Source organism: Pungitius pungitius, chromosome 2 (genome assembly GCF_949316345.1).
Source record: "Pungitius pungitius chromosome 2, fPunPun2.1, whole genome shotgun sequence".
Lineage (NCBI taxonomy): Eukaryota > Metazoa > Chordata > Actinopteri > Perciformes > Gasterosteidae > Pungitius > Pungitius pungitius.
This window is the reverse complement of record NC_084901.1, coordinates 18,569,010-18,592,069: the sequence shown is the minus strand read 5'-3', so window position 1 is coordinate 18,592,069 and position 23,060 is coordinate 18,569,010. Positions and strand designations below refer to the sequence as shown.

The 23,060-nt window shown below is 45.3% G+C and overlaps 2 protein-coding genes across 7 annotated transcripts in view; both read left to right on the top strand.

Annotated features, from left to right (window-relative positions):
- Positions 1 to 87: 87 nt before the first annotated feature.
- gdpd2 (glycerophosphodiester phosphodiesterase domain containing 2) lies at positions 88 to 7,800 on the top strand. 3 transcript variants are annotated; one of them, XM_062560552.1, is made up of 16 exons: positions 88 to 223; positions 1,968 to 2,159; positions 2,860 to 2,963; positions 3,375 to 3,468; positions 3,625 to 3,684; positions 3,773 to 3,871; positions 3,989 to 4,061; positions 4,199 to 4,344; positions 4,674 to 4,756; positions 5,255 to 5,414; positions 5,499 to 5,705; positions 5,794 to 5,942; positions 6,298 to 6,445; positions 6,524 to 6,606; positions 6,691 to 6,719; positions 7,430 to 7,800. In XM_062560552.1, the coding sequence occupies exons 2-16, from the start codon at positions 2,079 to 2,081 to the stop codon at positions 7,498 to 7,500; spliced, it is 1,587 nt and encodes a 528-aa protein (XP_062416536.1). In that variant the 5' UTR covers positions 88 to 223; positions 1,968 to 2,078; the 3' UTR covers positions 7,501 to 7,800. The 3 variants fall into 3 exon arrangements, with proteins under 3 accessions (XP_062416536.1, XP_037316480.2, XP_062416535.1); XM_037460583.2 differs by having other exon boundaries at positions 3,968 to 4,061; XM_062560551.1 differs by lacking the exon at positions 88 to 223 and adding an exon at positions 1,554 to 1,575 and having other exon boundaries at positions 3,968 to 4,061.
- A 189-nt stretch (positions 7,801 to 7,989) lies between these two features.
- dlg3 (discs, large homolog 3 (Drosophila)) overlaps positions 7,990 to 23,060 on the top strand; it is a 63,455-nt gene continuing 48,384 nt past the window's right edge. For 2 of the 4 annotated variants that reach the window (XM_062560548.1, XM_062560547.1), the window contains exons 1-4: positions 7,992 to 8,287; positions 9,142 to 9,273; positions 13,659 to 13,744; positions 17,098 to 17,223. In XM_062560548.1, the coding sequence (XP_062416532.1) occupies positions 8,272 to 8,287; positions 9,142 to 9,273; positions 13,659 to 13,744; positions 17,098 to 17,223 (360 nt within the window). In that variant the 5' untranslated portion in view covers positions 7,992 to 8,271. Of the gene's footprint in view, positions 8,288 to 9,141; positions 9,274 to 13,658; positions 13,745 to 17,097; positions 17,224 to 23,060 lie in introns of all 4 variants that reach the window. The other 2 variants (XM_062560549.1, XM_062560550.1) reach the window with 2 other exon arrangements.

Sequence of the window (23,060 nt, the reverse complement as noted above, 5' to 3'; positions counted from 1 at the left end):
AAAGCCTACCTGTGTTCAAAAGGCTTGGATCCTCCCTCTCTGTCCGGGCTCCACCCCCTCCCCCTCATCCTTTCACCCATTCATGTGCGACCATTGAAATTCAGTTCACGGACTCACGCTGAAGTGGAGAGGATGCCAGATTAGTAGAGGGGAGGCAAACAGAGTGGTTTCCCACCGACTGTGTTCCAGCGCCTGTACAGAGGAACTTAACAACCCGTTTCTGGTGAGTTCTCTCAGACACAGCAAATAGCTAAATAGGTAAATAGAAATGCTTTTGTTCCACTATTCCTGCTGTGAAGTAAAAATAAAAATCCCCAGAGAGACGAAAAACAAAAAGAGCAGAAATAATACGCAAGGTGTAGGTTTTAAATGTTGTAGATTGTTGATGTTAGTTCAGTCAGCCGCTGTTGTCTTGGATTTCATATCTTGTTATTGAAAGCTGTCAGTGAGAGTTTGTGAAATGTCTGTAGGCCGTGAGAGTTTTGCTGAAAGGAAATTCTAAAAACCAAAGGTGACAGTTGAGGATAAACTCGTTCAGCAATGAAAGTCACAGCGGTGCAGTTTCCTTGTTCATCAGGGAGAGTGAGTGTGTGAGGGATGACCGTTTTCGTGTTTATCCTTTCTCAAAAATCGAAACTTTTTAGAATGTTTTCTCACTAATTACAGTCTAAACTGCCAACCACCTTAAAGTGACGCCACGAAAGTGTCGCAGTGAAGTGGCAAGTTGTGTCTCTGCGTCCTCGTTCCACTGAACAATGCAGGCGCCAGTGCTGCCACTTGATTTCATTTAATTATTGGTATTAAATGAGATCTTTATCATTTGAAGCATTTAGTGAGCATGCTTGTGCATTAAGTGCGCTCATGTCTAAAATTGAGAGTGATAAAGTATGGTTAAATAAATTGGTAATGTCGTCCAACGTGTGTGTGCTTGGCAAGGAAATAAAAATTTGTAAGGCTGAGCCGTGAAGAAATGTTTTATTCTTCTTTGTCAGCGAGACCTTCCCATTTTCAGATGTTTGTGATCTAATCGTTGATTGTCAGATACTTACAGTTATTACACAACGTTTGGCCGAAAACTCCCTTAAAAATGACACACAATGTCTTATGGGACATTTAAACTTGTGGAATCCCACACACACATTAGATGATTCATTTCTTTTACAAATATTGTTTTTGGTCAGCGAGACCTTCCCATTTCCAGATATTTGTGATCCAATCGTTGATTGTCTAATTAATACTTGGTTATTATACAACGTTTGGCCAAAAACTCCCTTAAAAATGACACACAGTGTCTTAAGGGACATTTACACCTGTGGAATCCCACACACACACACACATTAGATGATTCCTTTTTCTTTTTCTTTTTTACAAACAAGACCTCATTTTAATTGATTAAAACAAAAGACCTGTACATGTAGTTTCATTTCAACCTGTGTGATCTATTCCCAACGCATGCCCTATGCGTGAACTTGTGTATTGCTTTGAAGGCTGTGCCTGTGTAAACCAATGAGCCATTCAAGCAGTAGCACTGCTGGCAAAGGCCTCAAGTCAAATCAAGTCAAACAAGAAATAATGGTACGTTTGACCCTGTCAGCGTTTATTTCTCAATATGCCTCTTTGGTGGTTGATGTGGGTTGTTTCGCCATCTCTCATCTGGAGGAGGTGATTGAGAACGGGAACAACTGTCAAAAGATGAGCCCTGACATGTTTTCTGGCATCTTGCTCTAACCTCCTCTCATACACCCACATCAGAATGGAGGCTCCCGTCTTAAACAATTTCACAAAGTCACCACCCGTGTCCAAAGAGACTCCTCGAGCATGCGCGCGCCTGCTCTCTGTGTGCATGGACGTGCCTGTCACTGCTGCAGAGGCTGCAGGACCGTGACGTCTGTGCACGGCCCTGGGCCTCCCCCTCCCCCCTCCCCCTGTCATTTTCTGTCACTCAGTCTTTTTTCTACACTTTGTAGGGTGAAGGAGGTTTGAGCCTGACCTCCTCCAGAGAAAGCGCTCGTTTGGGCTCCCTCCATCCTTCGGGGCTGTATCAGGTGTCCAGGTGTCGCTGAACCAGAGCTGAAGCGATGTCACAGGGAAGCTGCTGCATAGTCTGCAGCCGCGGCTTGTACAGTTGCAATTGGAAGCGCTCGAGTGCACCAGGGAAAGTAAGTATTCTTGGCAACAATTGTTTGTTTTGACGTTTTAAAATTTGAATATATTCTAATGTAATCTTCAACAAAGTATGTGTTTGTTCCTTCAGCACAGCTCTATATCGTTACACACGTTGGTGTGGGACGTTTATGAATTGTACTATTCTAACGACTCCAATCTTCCGCTTCCTTGTACTTACCACTGAACCTTTACAAACCCCTATAATCAGGGATTAACATTCCACTGGACGGGATACAAAAATGTTTTCAAATGCATCTTGGATTCAACTCTGAAATCAGATATTCTCAGAAGAGTGATGCTACATTTAATAATTATAAAGAGGAAGGTTGTCCGTCGTGACAAATAAGTGATCTCACAGGCCTTAGCAGGCTTTTTTTTGGATTAATCCATGATGGGGGGGGGTTCTGCCTATCCATTCTGAAAAAGAAGTGAAAAGAGTATGGACAGGTGTGTTGTTCAGTGAGCATGAAAGGATTTGTTGGTGCGTGTCAGGACAGAGCTCATGCAAAATATCAATAAAAAAATTAGTTGGAACTGTTCCATTGTCTTTCAGGCACGATTTCCTTTGAAACTCACGCACATACTTTCACACGCATTCAAAACAACCCTCAAACACATTTTAAGTATATATATCTAAATATAGATATATATGTATGTATTCTATTGCTATTTCACCTGTTCTTTTCCCTTTAGCGAGCAGGCTGCTGGTTCTCGGCTGTCTCTCTGGTGTCCCTGCTCTCCCTGATCTGGATGTACATCTGCATGGTCACGTTTAACGACAGAGAAGAAGTGAACGGGTGAGCGATCTGCTCTTCCTCGAAAAAGGTGTCATTTAGGGAGTCACTGTCTTCTCCTGGGTTGAGGAGTGCAGGGACAGAAAGCAAAGCTGAACGTGCCAACCAGGCAGGAAACCGGTTTGATAGCACCTGGTCCTCCTCGATGCTGGTTCAGGGCCAATAGGAATCTTTTCTTCTACATCGTAACAACAAGTACAAAACCTTTACAAAACCTAATGTTTTCCCTGATGTTAGTGAGTTTGTTCCTCCCCATCCAGGCTTCCAATTTTGAACATACTTCCAGATCACAGACAAATGGAACATGTCAGATCCCTCACAAAAGCCCAGATTCCTTTCTTTTCTCCTTTTTCTTTTTTTTTGGTGACCTTTGTTCCACTGACCCTGTGCTCCCCCTTTTTGTTCTTTTTTCAGGGAGGGCTTTGGAATACTGAAGCGATGGGTGAATTATTTCATGGTGGTGATCATCTTTTCTGCAGTGCTAACCAGCTACTGTGTTCTGCTGCTGGTGAGCATCAGGCGTCGATACCGTGGTGTCGTAAACGTTGTGGTAACAATGAAGCGATTACAGAATATTACACGGGCGGCGCGTTACTGGCATGAGGATGGATCTTCATAGGTGGGTCATAGTTACACTTTAATGTTTGAATCCGCTTCACTGCAGCTCTTCGCATTGGTCCAAGTCGCCTTAAGGGAGCCGCTCAACCTTCACTGGCTACATAAGGTAAACATTTAGCCACCCAGCTTTCACCCAAATATGCATCGTCCAATCAGGCGGATCAAATAGTTGAATCTCCTATTCTTCTACACAGATCTTCTTATCCTTCGGCGGGATACTCATCGTTTCCGGAGTCGCGTTACTTTGCACCGGGTGGCAAAAAGAATGGCCGACTATTCCTCTCTCACTGCAGGTACGGCGAGGGCCCTCGCGTCGATCGGGCCAACAATGCTGAGAGCAAACGCCTTTCATGTGTTGTTTGTGACGTGTGCGCCGGGCCTCTCGGCAGGCCACGGCTCCTTTCTTGCAGTTCGGCGCCGTCGGAGCGTTGACCCTGCTGAGCGTGTTTGTCTTCAGGGGCTTCCACATGGCGAAGGAAAAATGTATGTCATCAACCCCCCCCCCTACACCCTCCCCAAAACCAGCTTGAAATATCCGTTTGCATGCTTGTGCATCCGTTTGTTTGCAGCGTAAACGGCTTCAGAGAACCGCCATGTTGTTCCTCGTTTGTTCTCGCCAGGGTCGAGGATCCTGATCGCGGCGACGTTTGCGGCGCTGGCGGCGGCCATCTTCCTGTGTCCCCTGGGCATCCGGTCCCCTTGTCTGATAGAGCACGACGAATTGCCCGAAAAACCGAAGCTCATTGGTCACCGCGGGGCCCCCATGGTGAGCATCCTGTCTAACTAACACAGCCCAGAGGCTCACACGGTCCACCTCGCATTGTGTTGGGATTCTTTTCAACTTTCCTTTTCAAAATGTAGCTTAGTTTTCTTGGCCTGAAGAGTTGGGAAAACAAGGCGCGTCTGAATCTCTCTGCACAGTTTAAAGCGCTAATGATCTTACTCTTATTGTACTATTTGGAAAGAGACATGGCTGTTGTAATTAGGGTTTTTAGTGTATATAGACAGAGGAAGGACAGGTTTAAGGATCATTTAAAGAGATCCTTTTGACCTTTTCTTTTTTTTGTCTCACCCGTCTGTCCTCCCTGGTTTCAGCTGGCCCCGGAGAACACCATGATGTCCTTCGAAAGGAGCCTCGCATGCGGTGTGACGGCCTTTGAGACGGACGTGCAAGTCAGGTACCTCAAGCTGTTGTGGAATATTTCAATGAAACTAGTTCGGGGAAAGAGAAGGATTTGTTTCAATGTTTGTCTAATAAAAAAACAGGGTCTTGATGAACGATCAAAGTTGTAAAAGTCCATTTATTGCTTGCAAGCAGGAGGTCAAATACACAAGCACGTATTACGGTGCTCTGTGGTGTCTCAGAGCGGTCAAAACACAGCTTTTATACACACCTGTAAAGGCCATCCTTCAGACAGTTCGTTTGTGTGAGAACAAGCTGACTTGCCCTCCCTTCTTCAGACACAGCTGCAAATTGAAACCTTGAATCTTGCTGCTTTTCGCACGTCACTTCAACACAGACAATACCGCCTCTTTTAGCAAAAGACTGTGTCATAACATATTTTTACCATTACAGTTGCTATACCCTAATTGTTGGTGCTTCTCTTTGATTCCAAAGGTCAACACGGCTCATGCATTCACTAATGCACCTTTCATTTTGCGTTTTTTTTCCCCAGTAAAGACAGAATTCCCTTCTTGATGCACGACCACAACTCTGGGTTCTTGCTGAGAACAACGAACGTCAAAGACAAGTTTCCCAATGAAGACTTCAGCCACAGCTCCAACCTGACCTGGGAGGCGTTGCAGAGTCTCAACGCAGGCAAATCGTTCTTGAAGGTGAGGGCCGAGCTCTAACACATCATGGCGGACACCCCTCCTCCCCCCCCCCCCCGTTACAGGAAGGGTTGTCCTGCTTTCCAGGCGGATCCTTTCCGTTCAGTGTCCCAGCTCTCGGAGGAGGAGAAGGAAACGGCCAGAAACCAGAGCATCCCCTCCTTGCGTCAGCTCCTCGACCTGGCCAAGCAGCACAACGTCTCCGTGATCTTTGACCTTTATAGTACCAACCAGGAAAATGACACAGTGGACACCGTCGACGCCATCCTGAAGTCTCGCATCGACCCGAGTCTGGCAAGTCGGATTCTGTTCTGTCCCGACAAATACGAGGTATTTCACGAAAAGGCGTATTTTGTCACGGCATTTTTTTTTTATTTTTCAGGTCCTCTGGCTTCCTCCAGAAGAACGAGAATATGTGAATAAGAGCGCTCCGGGCTTCATCCATGTCTACAATGACGAAGCTGTCATGCGCAAAGAAGGAGGGAACCACCTGAATCTGAAATACAGCAAGTTTAATTCAGAAGAGATCAGGTGAAGGGAAAAACATGAAACTAAATACACACATTATGTCTGCACTCTCGTGCCGAGAGGCACGCACAGCAGAGAGTAAATTAAAAGTCTGGCGTTGGCGTGCCGGAACGCGACGGGATCGGCCTCCAGGGCGTGAGATCTAAGCTGACATCCGACCCGGGGAGGGATGCGCAAAAAAAAAAACCTAAAAAGGGACTAAATAATGATTAAAATGTAATGCCGCCGTAGCAACTTGTTTGGAGCAAACTGAGGTGCGTCGAGAGGAATCGCCGGTGTAACCTCACACCTTTGGATCACGCAGCGACACGCACGGACCAAAACGCCTCCTCAGGGCCGTGTGTTTTGCACCCGACAGGGCGCTTCCCGGCGCGGGGGTCACGGTGAACCTGTGGGTGGTCAACGAGCGCTGGCTGTTCTCCCTGATGTGGTGTGCGGGGGCCAGCTCCGTTACCACCAACTCCTGCCACCTGCTGAAGGACATGGAGCGGCCCGACTGGTTCATGGTGAGCGGCCCGTGCTTTTAGTCCCCCCCCCCCCTCCCCTTCCTGGTCGCTTGAGAGTCACATGTTTGTGTGTTCCAGTCACCGCTCACTTACCAGATGACGTGGATCACGGTGGACCTTGTGTCTGTTGTGGTGATGACCGGGCTCTTCTTCTTTCAGCGGTAAGGAGCTGTTGTTGTTGTTGTTGTATAAAGATGTTAATGGAAGCGAATAGACTGACTCATCCGCCTCACTGTTTCTGACAGGAAAAGGCATTGTCTCTGCAAAAGAAAAGGTAAGATTTCAATATGATGATCAGTGGTGCCACAGGTACTTTGAAAAAGTAATCTGACTACTTATTACGCCTTTAAAAAGTAACTTAGTCACTTTAAAGATTACTTGATTTGAAAAGTAACTAAGTTAGATTATAAGCTACTTTATTAGTTACATTCAGCAGTGGCTGGTACGTGTGTGTGCATGTACGCTGTTACAACGGTAGGGAAACACTGGCTTGAAGGCACTGAGTGTACAACGAACCTTGATATTTCCATCTTTAGCTCACAAATACTCTAAATAGTGATTGTATTTCCAACTCGAAAATGTGCATCTCTCTCTCTCTCTCTCTCTCTCTCTCTCTCTCTCTCTCTCTCTCTCTCTCTCTCTCTCTCTCTCTCTCTCTCTCTCTCTCTCTCTCTCCTGTTGTGGCTATGAAGGATGGCCAGGTTGTAAAAAACATTTAACATTTTCTACAAACAATTAAAACAATGGAAACAAATTAACATGGTTTTGTAGACTGTGAGAAACCAATTGAAATGGATTAGGAATATTATTATGTCATCATTCAGAGACAAAAGAAAGATATTATTTTACAACCTGGTTACCCAAACGTTTGAAGACGGAAACTAGAAATGATTAAATAACTATTTATCAACCAAAAAACAATCTATAGTAATTGGAAATGTATTGATTTATTTGTTTTTGTAACTGTCTTGTGACTCAACACAGGGGCAGCTTCAGCCTGGAAGGAGAAGGAAGTGTTCCCCTTGTTGGCCCTACTTCAGTCAAATAAATCCTGATTATCGACGCAGGAAAGATGTGTCTATACTGTAATCTGAGCCAAAATCACTGTTTTCTACACGGTCCTGTGTGTGTATTCTATCCTCGACATTATAAATATTCTCGGTTCTTCATGTAACCTGCGTGTCTTTTTGTCCTCTGATCATTTGTGTGTGAAACACGGGTCACGTTTTCTACTAGTTTCACTCGGGTATAAAAAGGACCGTAACATGTAGTACAATACTTTTTATGCATTGTGGCATTTCTACTTCATGTAAATAAAGTATATGAATTTCCTCACTGAGAGGGTACACGTTGAAGTCTTGTGTGATGCCTTCATTCCCACGTCACAATCCTCTGACTCATCACTGCTGCGCTGCCGTTGTCCTGCAGCACCACCAGGTGGCGCACAACGCAAACAATTAAGAGAAGAGGCTGCTCGTGGTGGACCAGTGAAGAACGGAATCCTTGCATGCGCGCTCGTGTGTACGTACGTGCGTGCGCGCGTGAGAGGGGAGGAGGAACATGTCACGCTCTGAGGCCATTCGCCCAGCAGAGGAAAACTTGTGGAAAGTTAACGTGGAGTGATTCGTCTCCGGGTGGACACATCTCAGGCTGTGGGTGTGGACCTTCTGGGAAACGTGGACTTCTCTCTCGTGTGTGAAGGACGAGGCGACACTTGCGGGTCGTGTATTTTACCCGGGACTGTTGTTATAATTCGAGGAAACAATTAACAACCGCAAACTCTTGTTCACGTGACCTTTTTTCTTCTTCTTGGCGTTGTCCCCACAATGGTCCATAAATACGGTGAGTACCGTTACCGTGTCCTCCTCGTGGAAGGGTTTGCAGCACATGTTGGATGACCGTCACACAGTCGTGGACGTTTTTTTTTTTGGTATGACTTTTTATATGGCTCGTGCAATAAAAATTAAATAAATAAAAGCTACCTGGATCATTTCCGGGCGACAACGTCCCTGTTGAGATGTTTAAATATTTCGATGAAGATGTTGAGGATCAGGTATGGAGCTGTGATGTTGTGGATGTACATCATCACTGTGCTGCTTCCTTCACCTCCCACCAGGTTCAACCTCTGTCTGCACAGTCATAAATACCTTTAATAAAGACCACTGCTGACTATTAAGTCAAATGTGAACTTTTCTTATGATATGACGGTTCATGTTAAGTCACATGACGTCATGTCTGTGATAGGTGGAAAATGAAGTTATCACGTGCCATGGTATTTACACTTGTGTTTTTAGGAGTTCTACATTAACTGATTTAAATCTGTCATTCCTTATAGATTTTTAGGGGTTGTTAGAGAATCAATAGAACAGAAATGTAGTCCTGCAACAATTTTTTATAAAATCAGTTTTTTAAAATCAAATTGACGGTTTAGACTTTAGGCTGGAGAAAAAATATTAACTATTCAAATAAATGACTACGGTATCTGTATAGTGATTGGTAAGAAGAAGAACACACCTATTGATTCGAGGTGGTATTCCATCACATTTTATAATTCTACTGTTGGATCAACTGACTTTTTCAAGAGCAATAAAATACAAAAACATATCAACCGTAAAAGTTGCTGAGAACAATATTAACCCGGTCAACAGCTCCTGGGCTCGTGTTGTGCTGAGTTGTGTATTTGTTTTGTGGGGCAGACACGGAGCGAGCGGTGGGGCTGCTCACGCGCTACCAGGCCAACCTGACCAGTCCAGGGGAGCAGACCCTGAAGACCAGCGTGGGCAAAGTCTCCTCCATCTTGGGCAGTCAGCTGTTCCACGCCCTTCTCGGTAAGAAAAAACACTGGTTTGTAGAGCTTGGCACATAGCTTATGTTACATCAGACTGGACTTTCTAACTTTTACTGTTAAAAATAACTTTCACCATCCTCTTTCTGAGCGAGCTAGATGGTCTCCGCCTTGTTTTTAGTTTTTTTTACGGTTTGCTACAGTCGAGTTATTTTGGGTAGCTTAAATACACTGGGCTGTGTTGTCATGTGGTTGGCTGCAGGCAGACACAGGATGTAGACGGGGTCAGGTTGTACTAATTTCTACGAGAAGCTGACTGGCTCTAAATGTTTCCCAATTAAGTCTTATGAAAGAGGCCTTTCAGTCGGCCTCACAAAGGTTCCCTCTGTAACGTACTCGCATTGTAACGAAACCCCAATAAAACAACCGCAGCGCACTCTATCTATGGACAAGAGTTGTTCCAAGCTCACACTCGTCCCTCTGCACAATTCTTCCCTTGAATTTGACCAATCGGCCTCATTGTTCCTCATGAACGCAGGTTATTTATCGTCAGAAGCGCAAAGCCGTAGTCGCCTACTAAAGTTGCTGCCGAACTAAACTCCCAGAACTCCTTCCCAGCAGCGTCTCGGCGGCGCGTGTAGCTTCTAACGAGTAACTGAAGTCACTATCATTATTTTATGTAAAGAGCCACGCCGTCACAGTGAGTCTGGTGTTTTCTGAAAAGAGCTCAGGGAAGCCAAAGTGAACCCGAGACGCAGAACAAGCACATTACTTGAGTTCAACTAACGGTTGAGTGAGCCTTCTAATTACCACAGACATGTTATAATGATGCTTGCCCCTGGGTCTTCTGTTGCTCCTGCTGACCCACTGCTGGAAACCCGAGGGGGGGTGGGGGGCATGTTCGTGCAGCACTTAAAGAAATACAGTATGGCAGTTTGCACCAGTGACGGAGCTGAAGCATTAGTGGACCCACTTTTATTATTATATATTTTCTTTGTTTGCCTGATGCAAAGCACCGCTTTAAACGTAACATAAAAGGAATTATAAGGCGTGTATGTATTTGCTGGTTTTTCCACCACAGTGAAGTCCGGACTCATTTGCGGAATCCTGTCATTCAAAGTCCTTCTTTCAAGATAAAATGGTGCTTAAACGGTCCAACAAGGCTTCTTCAAGCGGATCAATGATGAGCAGCATCCGCTGGTGCTCCTGGCTACTTACAGATCCAATTTTCATTCATATCTTGAGGCAAGAGGTCGAGGGTCAAATTTGGACGAATTTAAACAAATTGAGGGTACTTGTTACTTTTTAGCCCCCCCAGGGGGGGGGGGGGGGGGGATTTTAACTGATGATGGTCTCTGAAGGGGAACAAGCAGCCATAAAAAACACATTAAAACTTCTCAGTTTCCCAGTGTTTTAAGTCATTTTATTAATCATCTACCTCAGAAGAAAATATAATTGTTTAACAATGAATATTTAATAGCTCGAATCTGTTAACAATCTTGATCAAATAAATCTTGTTATTTAGTTAAGAGAAAGCGATCCGGAGAGAGGGTCTTCTTTCTAAATGCGAATTCCAAACATTCCTCACGAAGAATGTTCAGCCAGCGAAACAAACTGCTCTCGTGCGTCACGCCAGGCCTCCTGAAGCCTCCCGAGTCACCGGCGCGAGGACGGAGAGACCCGCGGCCCGCCGGGGTCTCAGGTGCAGGGCTTCGTTGAACGCGCGGCCGTCATCGGGAAAAGGGCCGTAGCGGGAGGGGTGGGGTGGGGAGGGGGGGGGGGGGGAGGAGCCGGTTCACAGGCAGCGGCGTGTAAACATTACTCATCCTCCCCTCCTCTCTCCTGCGCTGTGTTTGCATTGCCGCGCTCAGGGTGGATGCCGTGTTGGAAGGTTCAATGATTGGATCCCTCCCTGGCTGCACAGTCACGAACAAAGGTTGCCTTAACTGTGCGTCCAACCCTTTTGTTCTGGCATACAAACATGCAGTGGGAGGCATTGGTGGGGGGCTGGGGGGGTTGCAGAGCGTTGTGGCACACATACACACGTTAAATTACACAAGACCCTAAATGTCTGGGGATCTTTCGATCGAGGGGGTGAATGGTTCGCCCTGCCTTGAAATTGTGACCTAGTTCTCTGTGAATGTGTTATTCTGGTGAGCTGTGACTTGCTCGTCATTATGTAAAGAACCAGGGGCGCACTTTTTTTTTTGTGTTGTTGTTGTTGTGTGATTCACCCAGGCAGGCAATGCAGGGATGACTTTATTCCAATTGAATAGGTACATGACAAACAAGAGAGGCCTGTAACACCACAGAGAACTCACTGATCTGCATGCGGAGGCTTTGTGTGACAGGCAGTCGGTGCAGGGACACCACTGTGACTGTGACTGTGGCAAAGTGGCAAAGCGGCGACCAGGCCGCCCGAAAATAGTCAAACTGCATCAAAAAGAGATCTGGCAATAAGTCCCGTGAAAGAGACTTCTGGCTTGAGTTATGTATTATTTTTTTTCCATGGCCAGAAATGTATGTGGTCTGTGAGGGTTTGGGTGAGTTCAAAGATTTATTTTGGAAAGTCACAATTGTTTTGCTTTGTGTGACTGTGAACCTCAATCTCAAAAACACTTGAAGATTGAGCAATTTTCTTTCTTCTTTTGTTTTGCCTCAGCCAGGAATAGATGCAAACAGTTTAATTAGAGGCGTTGGATGTGTGAGAGCAAGCAAAGCCAGGTGCCTGCGATGCAGTCGAATTCTGCAACACTGAGCCGATGCAACATTCTCAGGGTGGTTTTAGCAATGAGTCACATGACTCAATATATGTTACAGGTGTAACACAATTCATCTGCGTTTTAGACAGCTTTTTAGTGAATTTCATCTCATTGTTTTTGGTTTAATCAAACTTTACCTTCTGTACACTAAATGCTCAGCACCAAATGAGAGACATGGTGGAGCATTTTTGAATTTAAAAGAAGAGTGAACATTAGTATATTAACATTTAAAAAAAATGCATTTTTTAAAATGCAACCACTTGCAATTAATACAAACATTTTTGGGTAATTTGGGAAGGAAGAATACTATTTTCATTCTCGTTCAAAAAGTCCAAGTTGCATTTCATCGTGCATCTAAAACGTGCTGCAGTGTCATTGCGAGTATTTGCGCGTACGCCTGTGCCCGTATGGAGGTGTGTGTGTGTGTGTGTGTGTGTGTGTGTGTGTGTTTAGGTAGCATGTGTGCGTCTGCAAGCCTACAAGAGCTTCGGAGAGTGAGATGGCTCTTTAGTCAGCTGGGCAACAAGCTCCTCTGCCCACACATGGCTTCACTCCTCCACATGCAGACACAGGGATGAGTCACATGCTCCATTCTTACACTTTTGTTCTCACAGTATCATGTTGGGACACACTCACTCTTGTCCGTCCATCACAGACACACACACACACACAGCATACAACTTTCTTTTAGTCTGCTTTTAACCAAAAGGTTCACAATAATTGAAAGATTGAAACAAAAATGCTTTAAATCTATTAGGTTTTCTTGGATGTCCCGTTTAAATGTGTTGTGTGGGACGTCTCTTCCCGAGATTGAACTTTGGGAAGTTGAGGGACGCCAGGGCAACCTCTTTATGTCAACAGCGCAGTAACCAGTCGTGTGTGTGTGTGTGTGTGTGTGTGTGTGTGTGACATCAGCAGACCTGTCTGGGAGCATTCCCATCAAACGGCTGCCACTCAATAGGTGACCACAGGACACGGGCGTATAATGAGCTGATGAGTGGAGAGGACAAGGGACGAGGACAAAGTAAAAAGCAAAACTTCAAAAGACACGCTGTTAAACTAAGTTGGTGTACATGTGGTACTCCTTATACCTGCTAAACAAACACAGGCCTGTTGTTATTGTCTTTTTTAACGTGAAAACATTGCATTGTCTTATTATTATTATTATTACAAAAATGAAAGAAGTAGCTTTTTTACACGCCAATCGAAGCATGTCACAGCGGATCAGTGGCCCACTATTCAACTAGGGGGCAGTGTCTACATGTATTCAACATGTATTCAACATGTAGACACTGCAACCCTAAAATGTAGCTTCAAAGCAACTAACTAAAGTATCCGGTAGCATGAAATATCATAACGTGGGCCTCGTAGACACCGAGTAGATGATTTATTTACTCAGTCACCACCTGAGTCATATAGTTCAGCAACAAGGTAAGAAGAGCACTCCACAAATGTGGACACGTTACCTCCACGTAAAACGGACGGCTTGGCCTCCCACGTTTTCACCCGGTTCACCGATTGATCGCTGGATCCTTCCACTCAACCCGAGCAGAGACGACCCAAACGGAACTAGATGTTACAGAGCGGGGGAAGGAAACAAAGGGCCGGCATCTGTTTTTTGCAAAGCACAAAGAACCTCATTATTGTCTGCTTGTTTTTCTCACAGATATTCAAGAGTGTTACGAGGTGACCTTGCAACTGAACACGGAAAAAACTGCTGTGAAAGAAGACGGCGGGAGAGATGCGTTGGAGGTAATTTTTTTCCTTCTTTGCGTTCTTGTAGATTGGGAGAAAATGTGCAGAATGTTTACGTTGTGGTTCCGGTGTCACACTTTCTGTTTTGAATACTTTGCCTCTTTGGCTCGGCTCACCGAAGGTTTCGCCGCCCGTGTCACTCGGGGAGAAGATGTGGTCGTGAGTCACGGCGGCTTCAACCTGGCGAGCGAGTGTCAGGCGGGAGGGAGGGAAGGGGGAAGGGAGGGAGGGAGGGAGTTAGAAGAGGGGGACACATGCGTAGAAGGCAGAAGAGGAAATTAGTCGCAGTCAAAAGAGCGCTGATTGCTCTCCTGAAGTCAGCCGGTCCTTTTCCCCTGTTGGCACTCACGGAGGGTAGTTGGAATGTTTTCAGTCCGCGACACAAAGAACAACGGCAGAAGTGAAGGAAGCAGAGCTGCCCTTTTGTGGATTTGAACCATTTTCAGATTCTACACAAGAGGGGGGGGGGGGGGGGGGAATATGGATAATTTAGTTTGTAGTTGCGTGTCATGTCACTGATCTCCTAATTGTGTTCCGATGGGCAGGAACCCCTGACTTCATGTCACTTACATGATTTAATATTGCCTCGTAACTTTCCTTCAGCTATGCCAAAATGTTAATTAAATGTATCTTTGGCTGACTCCTGGAGCCCATTAGCTGAATGATCTGTGCCTGCTTTTGAGCAGAGGATAGAAGGCTTTTGCTTAATGCGCGTGCGTCCGGTTATTTGGCTGCACATGCAGCGACATCTTAAACATTTGAAAATGTCATTTTCAAAACTGAATTTTGGGCACAAAGCTACCAGCTGGAAACATCAGACTAATCATATTCAATTACGTGGGCCTGAAAGAAGCCTCAGAGAGCGGAGATGTATCCTCAGACATGCAGCACAGCACGCTGGTTGAGAGGAACCAGGACAAATCTCCAAATTCACATGTTTCGCAGTAGGCTGTCGTTTAAAAATTTACGACAGAGAGACAGTCAGGAAACCTGGGGAGGAACGCAGGCCCCCGGCCCCCTGCGGTTATATGGGTGTGTGATTATACTAGTGGGCCACGTGACACCCCAGGTGCTTTTCTTCTGTTGACGTGCGAGGGTCGGCAGAACTTGGGCTCAGATGCGATTGAGACAGAACCTAAAAAGTATTGAATGTGTTCTTCTACTTCCACAAGATAAACTGCTACTTACCCAATAACATTTAGTTTTTTTTATCTGCAGTACTGCTGAACATTTCCAACTGTATGTTAATATGCTCTGTGTGGTCATCTGGGACATTCTGATGACCAATGATCTGTTGCCATTGGTTACTGCCAGGAAGGGCCTCACCTTCCTGCTCCAGTAGGAGCGTCGGACTGAGCCAAGCCGCATGTTCGGTTGACGGGATCCTTACTGGATTTCAATCATAGCTCATAAAAATAGCTCTTTGCATTTATACAAAGTGTTTGGAAGGCATGTCAAGTGCAAATCGCTATTTTAGTGCTTTTTATATTTATACTATAAAGGTGATATTAAAATGACACAATTTAGTCCTCACATGGGATAAGAACGTTTAATCCAACATCATTCCTGCATGCGTAACAGCCCTTCCATTCAGTCAATCACTTAATGGCAATATGTTTTTGAAATTCATTTTCTAAATCTGAACTGGATTATGCGCGGTCAGTTGAACAGCGGAACTAGAATAAACTTGTCATTTATTAGACCATATTAAATGGACGCTTAAGTTGTCCCGTCTATGACTGCTCCTTGAACACAAGGAGGACCAGAAGGATTCCTGTTAATATGGTTAAGTAATCACTTAACTTTTAAAGTTGAACACTGTTATCCTGAGGATAAGGCTTTTAGCCCATGGAATCATCACTACTTGGATCAGTTTGAATAAGGTTGCATTTGCACTACAAAGTGGAACGCACAAGGCGGTATATTCCCTCTTCCCGGGTAGACAGGAAGGTAAGAGACGAAATGTAGGTCAGCGCCCTTTTCCTTGATGCTGAAACGCATCAATTGCAATGCCAGATGTTCATCATGGAAAAAAAAAGAGAAGAAAAAAAAAACTAGGACTGTGGTCTGAATTTTATTCTGAAGTCTTAAACTCCTCTCAGTACATTCTGTGATGCACCCTGTCGGGCTGCTAAGTCGGTGTGGCATGGCTCCTGATCCCCCCTCCCCACCCCACGTCTGCTCCTATGTGGATCCCAGCTGCTTGTGGGGCCCGGGCCTGGTCCTGGGGAGAGAAGGGGACGTTTGAGAGGGGGGGGGGGAGATCTGCTTAATGGACACCCAGTGAGCTCATCAGTATTCTAGCCATGGTGTCACCTGGGTGGAGGATGGGATGGAAACTAAATGAGTCTGCAAATCCCCTGATTTGGTGCAGAGAAGCAGGTAAGAATGAAGAATGACTCTTTTTGCAAAAGGAATGAAAGAAACCGTGAGAGAAGAAGCAGTTTTTTTTTAAATAATCTAGTGGATTTTAGAATTCCAAAGTTATTCGTGTTTTCACAGCAAAAACCTGTAACCTATCTTTTATTGTGTAATAATCCCAGAATAGCCAAGAAGTAACTGAAAAATGTCATGCATCCTAAATATTGTATGACTTCAAATGATTAATTTATAAACTCATTTCATATGTGTCCGCACAATTTAGTGAGTGCAAGTGTGTTTGCCAGGATGTAAGTGTGTGTGCACAGTGCAAAGGGCTTATTTGCCACTGTTGTCCAAAGCCGGTTGTCCCGCCTGTCAGCGCTGCCGTGTTGGAACATAACCCAAAGAGAGAGGCTCACTTGACGTACTATATCTGATCCATATCAGTGCCCCCAACAAGCGGCTAGTGGTGCCAGGTACCTTTAGGGCTGGGTATACTGGTGCATGCACGGTTTAGTTTATCAGCTGATGGAGAGAGAGTTTGGGGATATGTCTGTAGCTTGTTTTTAAGGCTTTGCACCAGTGATGTCCGGCCCTGAAGGCTGCCCTCTGCTGTCTGTGAGGTTCTGTGTGGTCTTTCACTGCTGGGACGGTCCCAGTGAATTACGGGGGGGTGACCGGAGGTCGGGTGCTACGATACAGCAAAGCTGGCCCGGCAATGTCAATAAAGCAAGGAGAACAAACCGGGGGAGGGAATTCTCTTTTCGGGTAAATGTTACTCCACTCACTATATTTCATGTAAACAATGGTTGTTTGCTGCTTTATCAATGCTATGGATCTGCTTTCTCTGGCCTCATAGAGACTCTTATAACCACTTGGATGTCAATAAGTAATCATGTTTTCAACACCAAATGTTCAACGCACTCCTTTTTAAACATGTTGTTGATGCTTGTGACCTTTAGACATTCCCAAATGTGTCCTGATCGTAGGCTGTCCCGCAGGACCAGGAGGAAATGGACGGCGTTTCCCGGGTGCAGGTGACCAGCAGGACGAGCCCTCCCCGAGTGGAGCGAGTTTCGGGCTTGGTGACTCTGTCCCACGTCGAAGTGCCAAAGGTCAGTAAAGCAAAGTGGAGTCTCCCAGAGGGTCCTCTGAGCGTAGCTTCTGAGCGGTGGTTCTCAACAGGCCTCAGAAAAGGCAGCTGCTGCCAATGGAAGCAGATGCTAATGAACCCGATGATGTGTAATCACGTGACGGTTTAGTGAGGTTACACAAAACACATGAAACATCTGTTTGGAAGGTCCATGACCTTTTGAAAGATTTGATTGATGTTGAGACAAGACATGCTAAATCAGAAAGTAGCCCAAAGAGTCCTGGAATTTATTTCTAAGGGTTTGGTTCAAGCTGTTTAAATGGATTTAGTCTGTGTGTTTTTATAGTTGTCATGCTAAAAATACATTAAATTAACTTTCTCTTCATTTCAACACCAAGAATGATAATTTGCTTCGCTCAAAGAGATCGCTGTCTGATCGTAATGATATTTAGACAGTATTTAGACAGCCATGTAGTATGTGTGTATGTGTGTATGTATATGTATATATATATATATATATATATATATATATATATATATATAAAATACCTTTACCTACAGCTGTAAAACACCTCAGTCCTAAAGTTTTGGTTTATTTGTACAATTGTGTTGCTCTCACTCTGCACTGTGCTGTTATCAAAGATTTAAAGGAATAGTTAAACCCATTGGAAAATACACTTTCCAAATTTGCTCTCTGTCTGCTACTTGAAGGCAAAGACTTGTGACAAACAAAACTAGCAGCAGGTGGTTAGCTTAGCTTAGCTTAGCATAAAGCCTGGAAAGGGGTGGAACAGTTAGCTTTTCTCTGTCTAAATTTTTTTTTGGAGATGCTTGTAATCTTGATTTTTGCCCTCATTCCCCCCTTTTATGCTAATCTAGGCAAACCCCCCCGGGGCTGCCTCGTGTTTAACGCAAAAACGTCAGAGTGTTATCGATCCCCTCATTTCAATTTTAAGAAAGTAAATAAGCGTATTTCCCAAAATATCAATTACTCCCATGCAAGTTTCACGCGCAACCGTCATGACCGAGACATGTCTCACGGGCTAGCCGTGTCCCTCAGCATTATTAAGAGCCATGGTGGTTCACACGCCTTCCCCAATACAACACAGCCAGCGGCCCATGGCAGCACAGTGGCCGCAAGCTGAGGCCGGAACTAGTTCAATGTCGGGGGGGTCAGGGGGCTTGGAGCTGGGTAAAAGAGAGGGAGATGCATGCTGCGAGCAAATGGATTCCATGTGTTTGTATGATAATGCATGAGGATATAGTGACGGCACAGGTTGACTCTGGATTATATGGAGCTTGCTGTGTTGTGTGTGTGTGTGTGTGTCTGTGTGTGTGTGTGAGACTCCCTCGATCACATGAAGGAGGGAGGTGAGGGAGCTAAGGAGTCACAGGAAACGTTAGGGAGGGATTGAAAGAGGGGGTATAGAGAGACAGATATAGTGGGGGAGGCTGGAGAGAGAGAGAGAGAGAGAGAGAGAATGCAAGGCGGAGGAGAGGCGAGGGCCGGTGCAGTGCAGAGCTGGAACGGACACCCAGAGCTCAGCCTTCCTCGCGGTTGCCATGGAAACCACATTCCTCCCCCGCCTGCATCCCTACAGACTGCTCTGACTCTATCTCTCTCCTCGCTTCTCTGTTCTTCATCCTGTCTTTTTCATTCCCCTTTTAATTTGTGTCTTTGTTTCCCCCCCCCCTCTTTTTCTGCTCTGCTCTTTACACCATCCCGGCATTGAGCGCAGTCGTGATGATGCACACTCAGCAATAGCATTGATTCCATCTGCGTCCTGTGACGAGGCGAATTGGTAATCAGACAGGGTTTATTTTGCATTCCCCTGCGCCATCAGACCCATGAGAACTTTGTTGTTTCCTCGGCATCTCTCTATTTTCTGCTCTCTATTTTTACACCCCCCACCTCCCCCCCACTCCCCCCTGTTCAGCACCATGCTTCGATGAAGCCCCCTCAAGTCATCGCGTTTCTGCCCACACATACGGCACCTCAGCTTCTTCTCTCTTCAGTTACGGTGTCTACGGTGCCTGGACCCTGTTCCTCAGCCACGCACCGCTCTGATAAAATCTCCCACTGCCGTCATGTGTTCCTCATTTTGCTCCATGTGGATGCTTTGCTCTCTCATTATTCCATCAGTTGGAGGTGCTTTGTGTGTGTGTGTGTGTGTGTGTGGTGGAGCAGCTGCTCTCTGCCACCGAGGCCTATAAATAGGAGTCTTAGCCATGTAGCTTTGTGTTTTTTTGGGGGTTTTTTCGGTGGGCCGCTTTGTTGGGAGAGCATCGTCGGGGCTCCTTGCTAGGTTACGATGGCTTTTAGTACCAAGCTGATAAGAATCCTTCATTCAGTATTTCGGGGGGGGGGGGTCTTTCTCCCTTTGCTCCTTCACACGTTACAAAGCTACAAGTCCTTGAGCAGTGACAGCATTAACTGGAAAGACTCTGAAATATTTATTCCTTTCAATATCTGCTTGGAGGCAACAGAAGTGGATTTTTGCTAAGATGCAATGGTGCCTGAGAGAGACTTTTAACCCACCCCGCTCGCCTCTTGCAGTTAGTTAAGGCTACAGTGAAGCTGCCCTGTACATGTTGATATGGAGCTGCCTCTTTAAGGCCGCCTCACTACCGACTGTCCTTTTATGGCACCGCATCCGGTCAGGTGACGAAGGAGTAGTCACAGAGCTTCTCTGAGAAAATGCCTAGAAATGACTGAATAGCTCAATACATGGTGTGTGCTGTGGTTGGGGGATGGGGATGGGGAGGGGGTTGTAATGCTCATTACAATAGCGCGTGTGTGTGTGTGTGTGTGTGTGCGTGCATGAGGGTGTCCAGGTTGGTTTATGTAATAAAGGGCTGTGCAGGCTGATGCTGAGGGTTGGGGGAGCTGCCAGGTGGGATGCGGGAATAGCGTCTCTGTTCAAAAGCACAGGATCATTTCCTCGTTTATGCCATAAATCACAGGTCCTTCTTTTCCATTTGTCAAGAGAAGGTCAGAGGTCACTGCTTTCATTCCACAAGATGAATAGCCTGATGCTGTTAATCCTCTCCTTTTCCGTACAAGCTGTTTAATTGGGCTCAATATTTATCAAGGACTGCACACACACACACACACACACACACACACACACACCTTACTCGTGCATGCATGTATATGTGCGTGGATATGTATTGTAGGTGGATGTTTTGTATTGCCCTCAGTCCTACAGTATTGCTAAAGTCTTCTGGGTATTCTAAGGACAAATTGTTCTTATTGTGTTTTCTAGAATAGTTATTACATTTCGGTAAGCGTCAGAGTGTAATTACGAGCGAACAGTTCAATCCTCGTGTCAATATGTCCTTCCGGTAATTGTGGCAAAGAGGTTTATTACTATTCTTTGGAAATGGAACATCTTTTTCCACATGTTGAGAGGAAAACTAAAAGATTTCCACATTTCAATTCAATTCATTTTATTTTGTATAGCCCAAAATCGCAAATTACAAATTTGCCTCAGAGGGCTTTACAGTCTGTACACATGCAACATCCTCTGTCCCGAAACCCTCACATCGGCACAGGAAAAACTCCCCAAAATATGAAAAAAACCCTTCAATGGGGAAAAAAGGGAAGAAACCTTAGGGAGAACGTCAGAGGAGGGATCCCTCTCCCGGGATGGACAGACTGCAATGGATGTCATGTGTACAGAATCAACAATGTAAAAGATGTACAATACATTCAATTTCTCTAACTGAAATGATACAAGTAATTGCAAGTAGCAGAAGAGGTGTACGGCAGGACCACTGCAGGGACAACCTCCATCAGATCGAACCACCATCCACAGAGGCTTCTGTGGGGAGGGAGAGCAGAAAGATGTTGGTTTTTGATGACAGTAATATGAATCATATTTAAAGTAATGATGATGGCAGTAGCAGGTGTCAGCAGAGCCATGAGCCAGGAGTCAGAACCGGGGTCCGCACGAAACTATGATCCACGGAGACCTGCTAGGCGAGAAAGCACAAAAAACTCCCGGAAAGAAGCTTAATTAGTGATGTACATTAATAAAGCATGGATGATTGTGGGAGGAGAGAGTGAGAGTGAGAGAGGGGCTCGGTGTGTCCTAAGAAGTCCCCCGGCAGTCTAAGCCTAGAGCAGCTTAACTAAGGGCTGGTCCAGGCTAACCTGAGCCAGCCCTAACTATAAGCAATATCAAAGAGGAACGTTTTAAGCTTTATCTTAAATGAACTGACCGAGTCTGCCCCCCGGACTGAAAGTGGAAGCTGGTTCCACAAAAGAGGAGCTTGATAACTGAAGGCTCTGGCCCCCATCCTACTTTTTAAAACTCTAGGAACCACAAGTAGCCCAGCATCTATGGAGCGTAGATGCCTTGTAGGACAATACGGTGTAACAAGCTCTTTAAGATAAGACGGTGCCTCACCAGCAAGTGCCTTGTAGGTGAGGAGAAGTACCTTAAATTCTATTCTTGATTTAACAGGAAGCCAGTGCAGAGAAGTTAATACAGGAGTTATATGATCCCATTTCTTAGTTCTTGTTAATACACGTGCTGCAGCATTCTGAATCAGCTGGAGAGGTTTAAGCGATTTACAAGAGCAGCCTGATAACAAAGAATTACAGTAATCCAGTCTAGAAGTAACAAATGCATGAACTAGTTTTTCTGCATCACTTTGAGACAGGAAGTTCCTGATTTTTGATATATTCCGTAGATGAAAAAAGGCAGTCCTTGAAGTCTTCTTTATATGAGAGTTGAAGGACATATCCTGGTCGAAGAGAACTCCAAGATTTCTGACGGTGCTGTTGGATACCAGAGCAATTCCATCCATAGAGACTGTATCACGTGACAGCTGACTTCGAAGGCGCTCTGGGCCTATCATGATAACTTCCGTTTTTTCCGAGTTTAACATCAGGAAGTTGCAGGTCATCCAGGTTTTGATGTCTCCAAGACAGTCCTGAAGTCTAACAAGTTGGTTGGTGTCTTCTGGCTTGATCGATAGATACAGTTGAGTATCGTCTGCATAACAATGGAAGTTTATGCGGTGTTTTCTGATAACGTCGCCCAAAGGAAGCATGTACAGGGTAAATAGAATCGGTCCAAGCACAGAACCTTGTGGGACTCCGTGACCAACATTCGTGGTCCTCGATGATTCACCGTTCACAAACACAAACTGGGATCGATCCGATAAATAAGATTTAAACCAGCTGAGTGCAGTTCCTTTGATGCCAATCAAGTGTTCCAGTCTCTGCAGCAGGATACGGTGATCGATGGTGTCAAATGCAGCACTGAGGTCCAGCAATACAAGAAAAGATACAAGTCCTTGGTCCGATGCAAGTAGAAGATCATTTGTAATTTTCACCAGTGCCGTTTCTGTGCTGTGATGCATTCGAAATCCTGACTGGAAATCCTCGAACAAAGCATTGTTTTGTAGAAAGTCACATAATTGATTCGCGACAGATTTCTCCAGGATCTTAGCGAGGAAGGGAAGATTAGAGATGGGTCTGTAGTTAGCCAACACCTCTGGAGCTAGGGTAGGTTTCTTCAGAAGAGGTTTAATTACAGCTACCTTGAAGGACTGTGGTACATGTCCTGTCAACAAAGACAGATTCATAATATCCAGTAGGGATGTGCTAATTAACGGAAAAACTTCCTTAAGCAGCTTAGTTGGAATCGGATCCAGGAGACAAGTGGAAGAGTTGGATTTCAAAATTGCAGAAGCCAGTTGATCACGGTTGATGGAAGAGAAACCATCCAAGTAGGTATCAGGGCCCACGGCTGCGTCCAAGGATCCTACATCCGCGGACGGGTTGGCTCCGGTTGGGGGTAGTAGACCATCAATTTTCTCTTTGATAGTCAGAATCTTATTATTGAA

Excerpts from the sequence above, each read along its gene's own strand:
- gdpd2 (XM_037460583.2), top strand. The coding sequence starts at position 2,079 with ATGTCACAGGGAAGCTGCTGCATAGTCTGCAGCCGCGGCTTGTACAGT. Across the intron at positions 3,685-3,772 it reads ACCTTCACTGGCTACATAAG|ATCTTCTTATCCTTCGGCGG; the intron begins GTAAACATTTAG and ends TCTTCTACACAG. Across the intron at positions 5,706-5,793 it reads CTCGCATCGACCCGAGTCTG|GTCCTCTGGCTTCCTCCAGA; the intron begins GCAAGTCGGATT and ends TTTATTTTTCAG.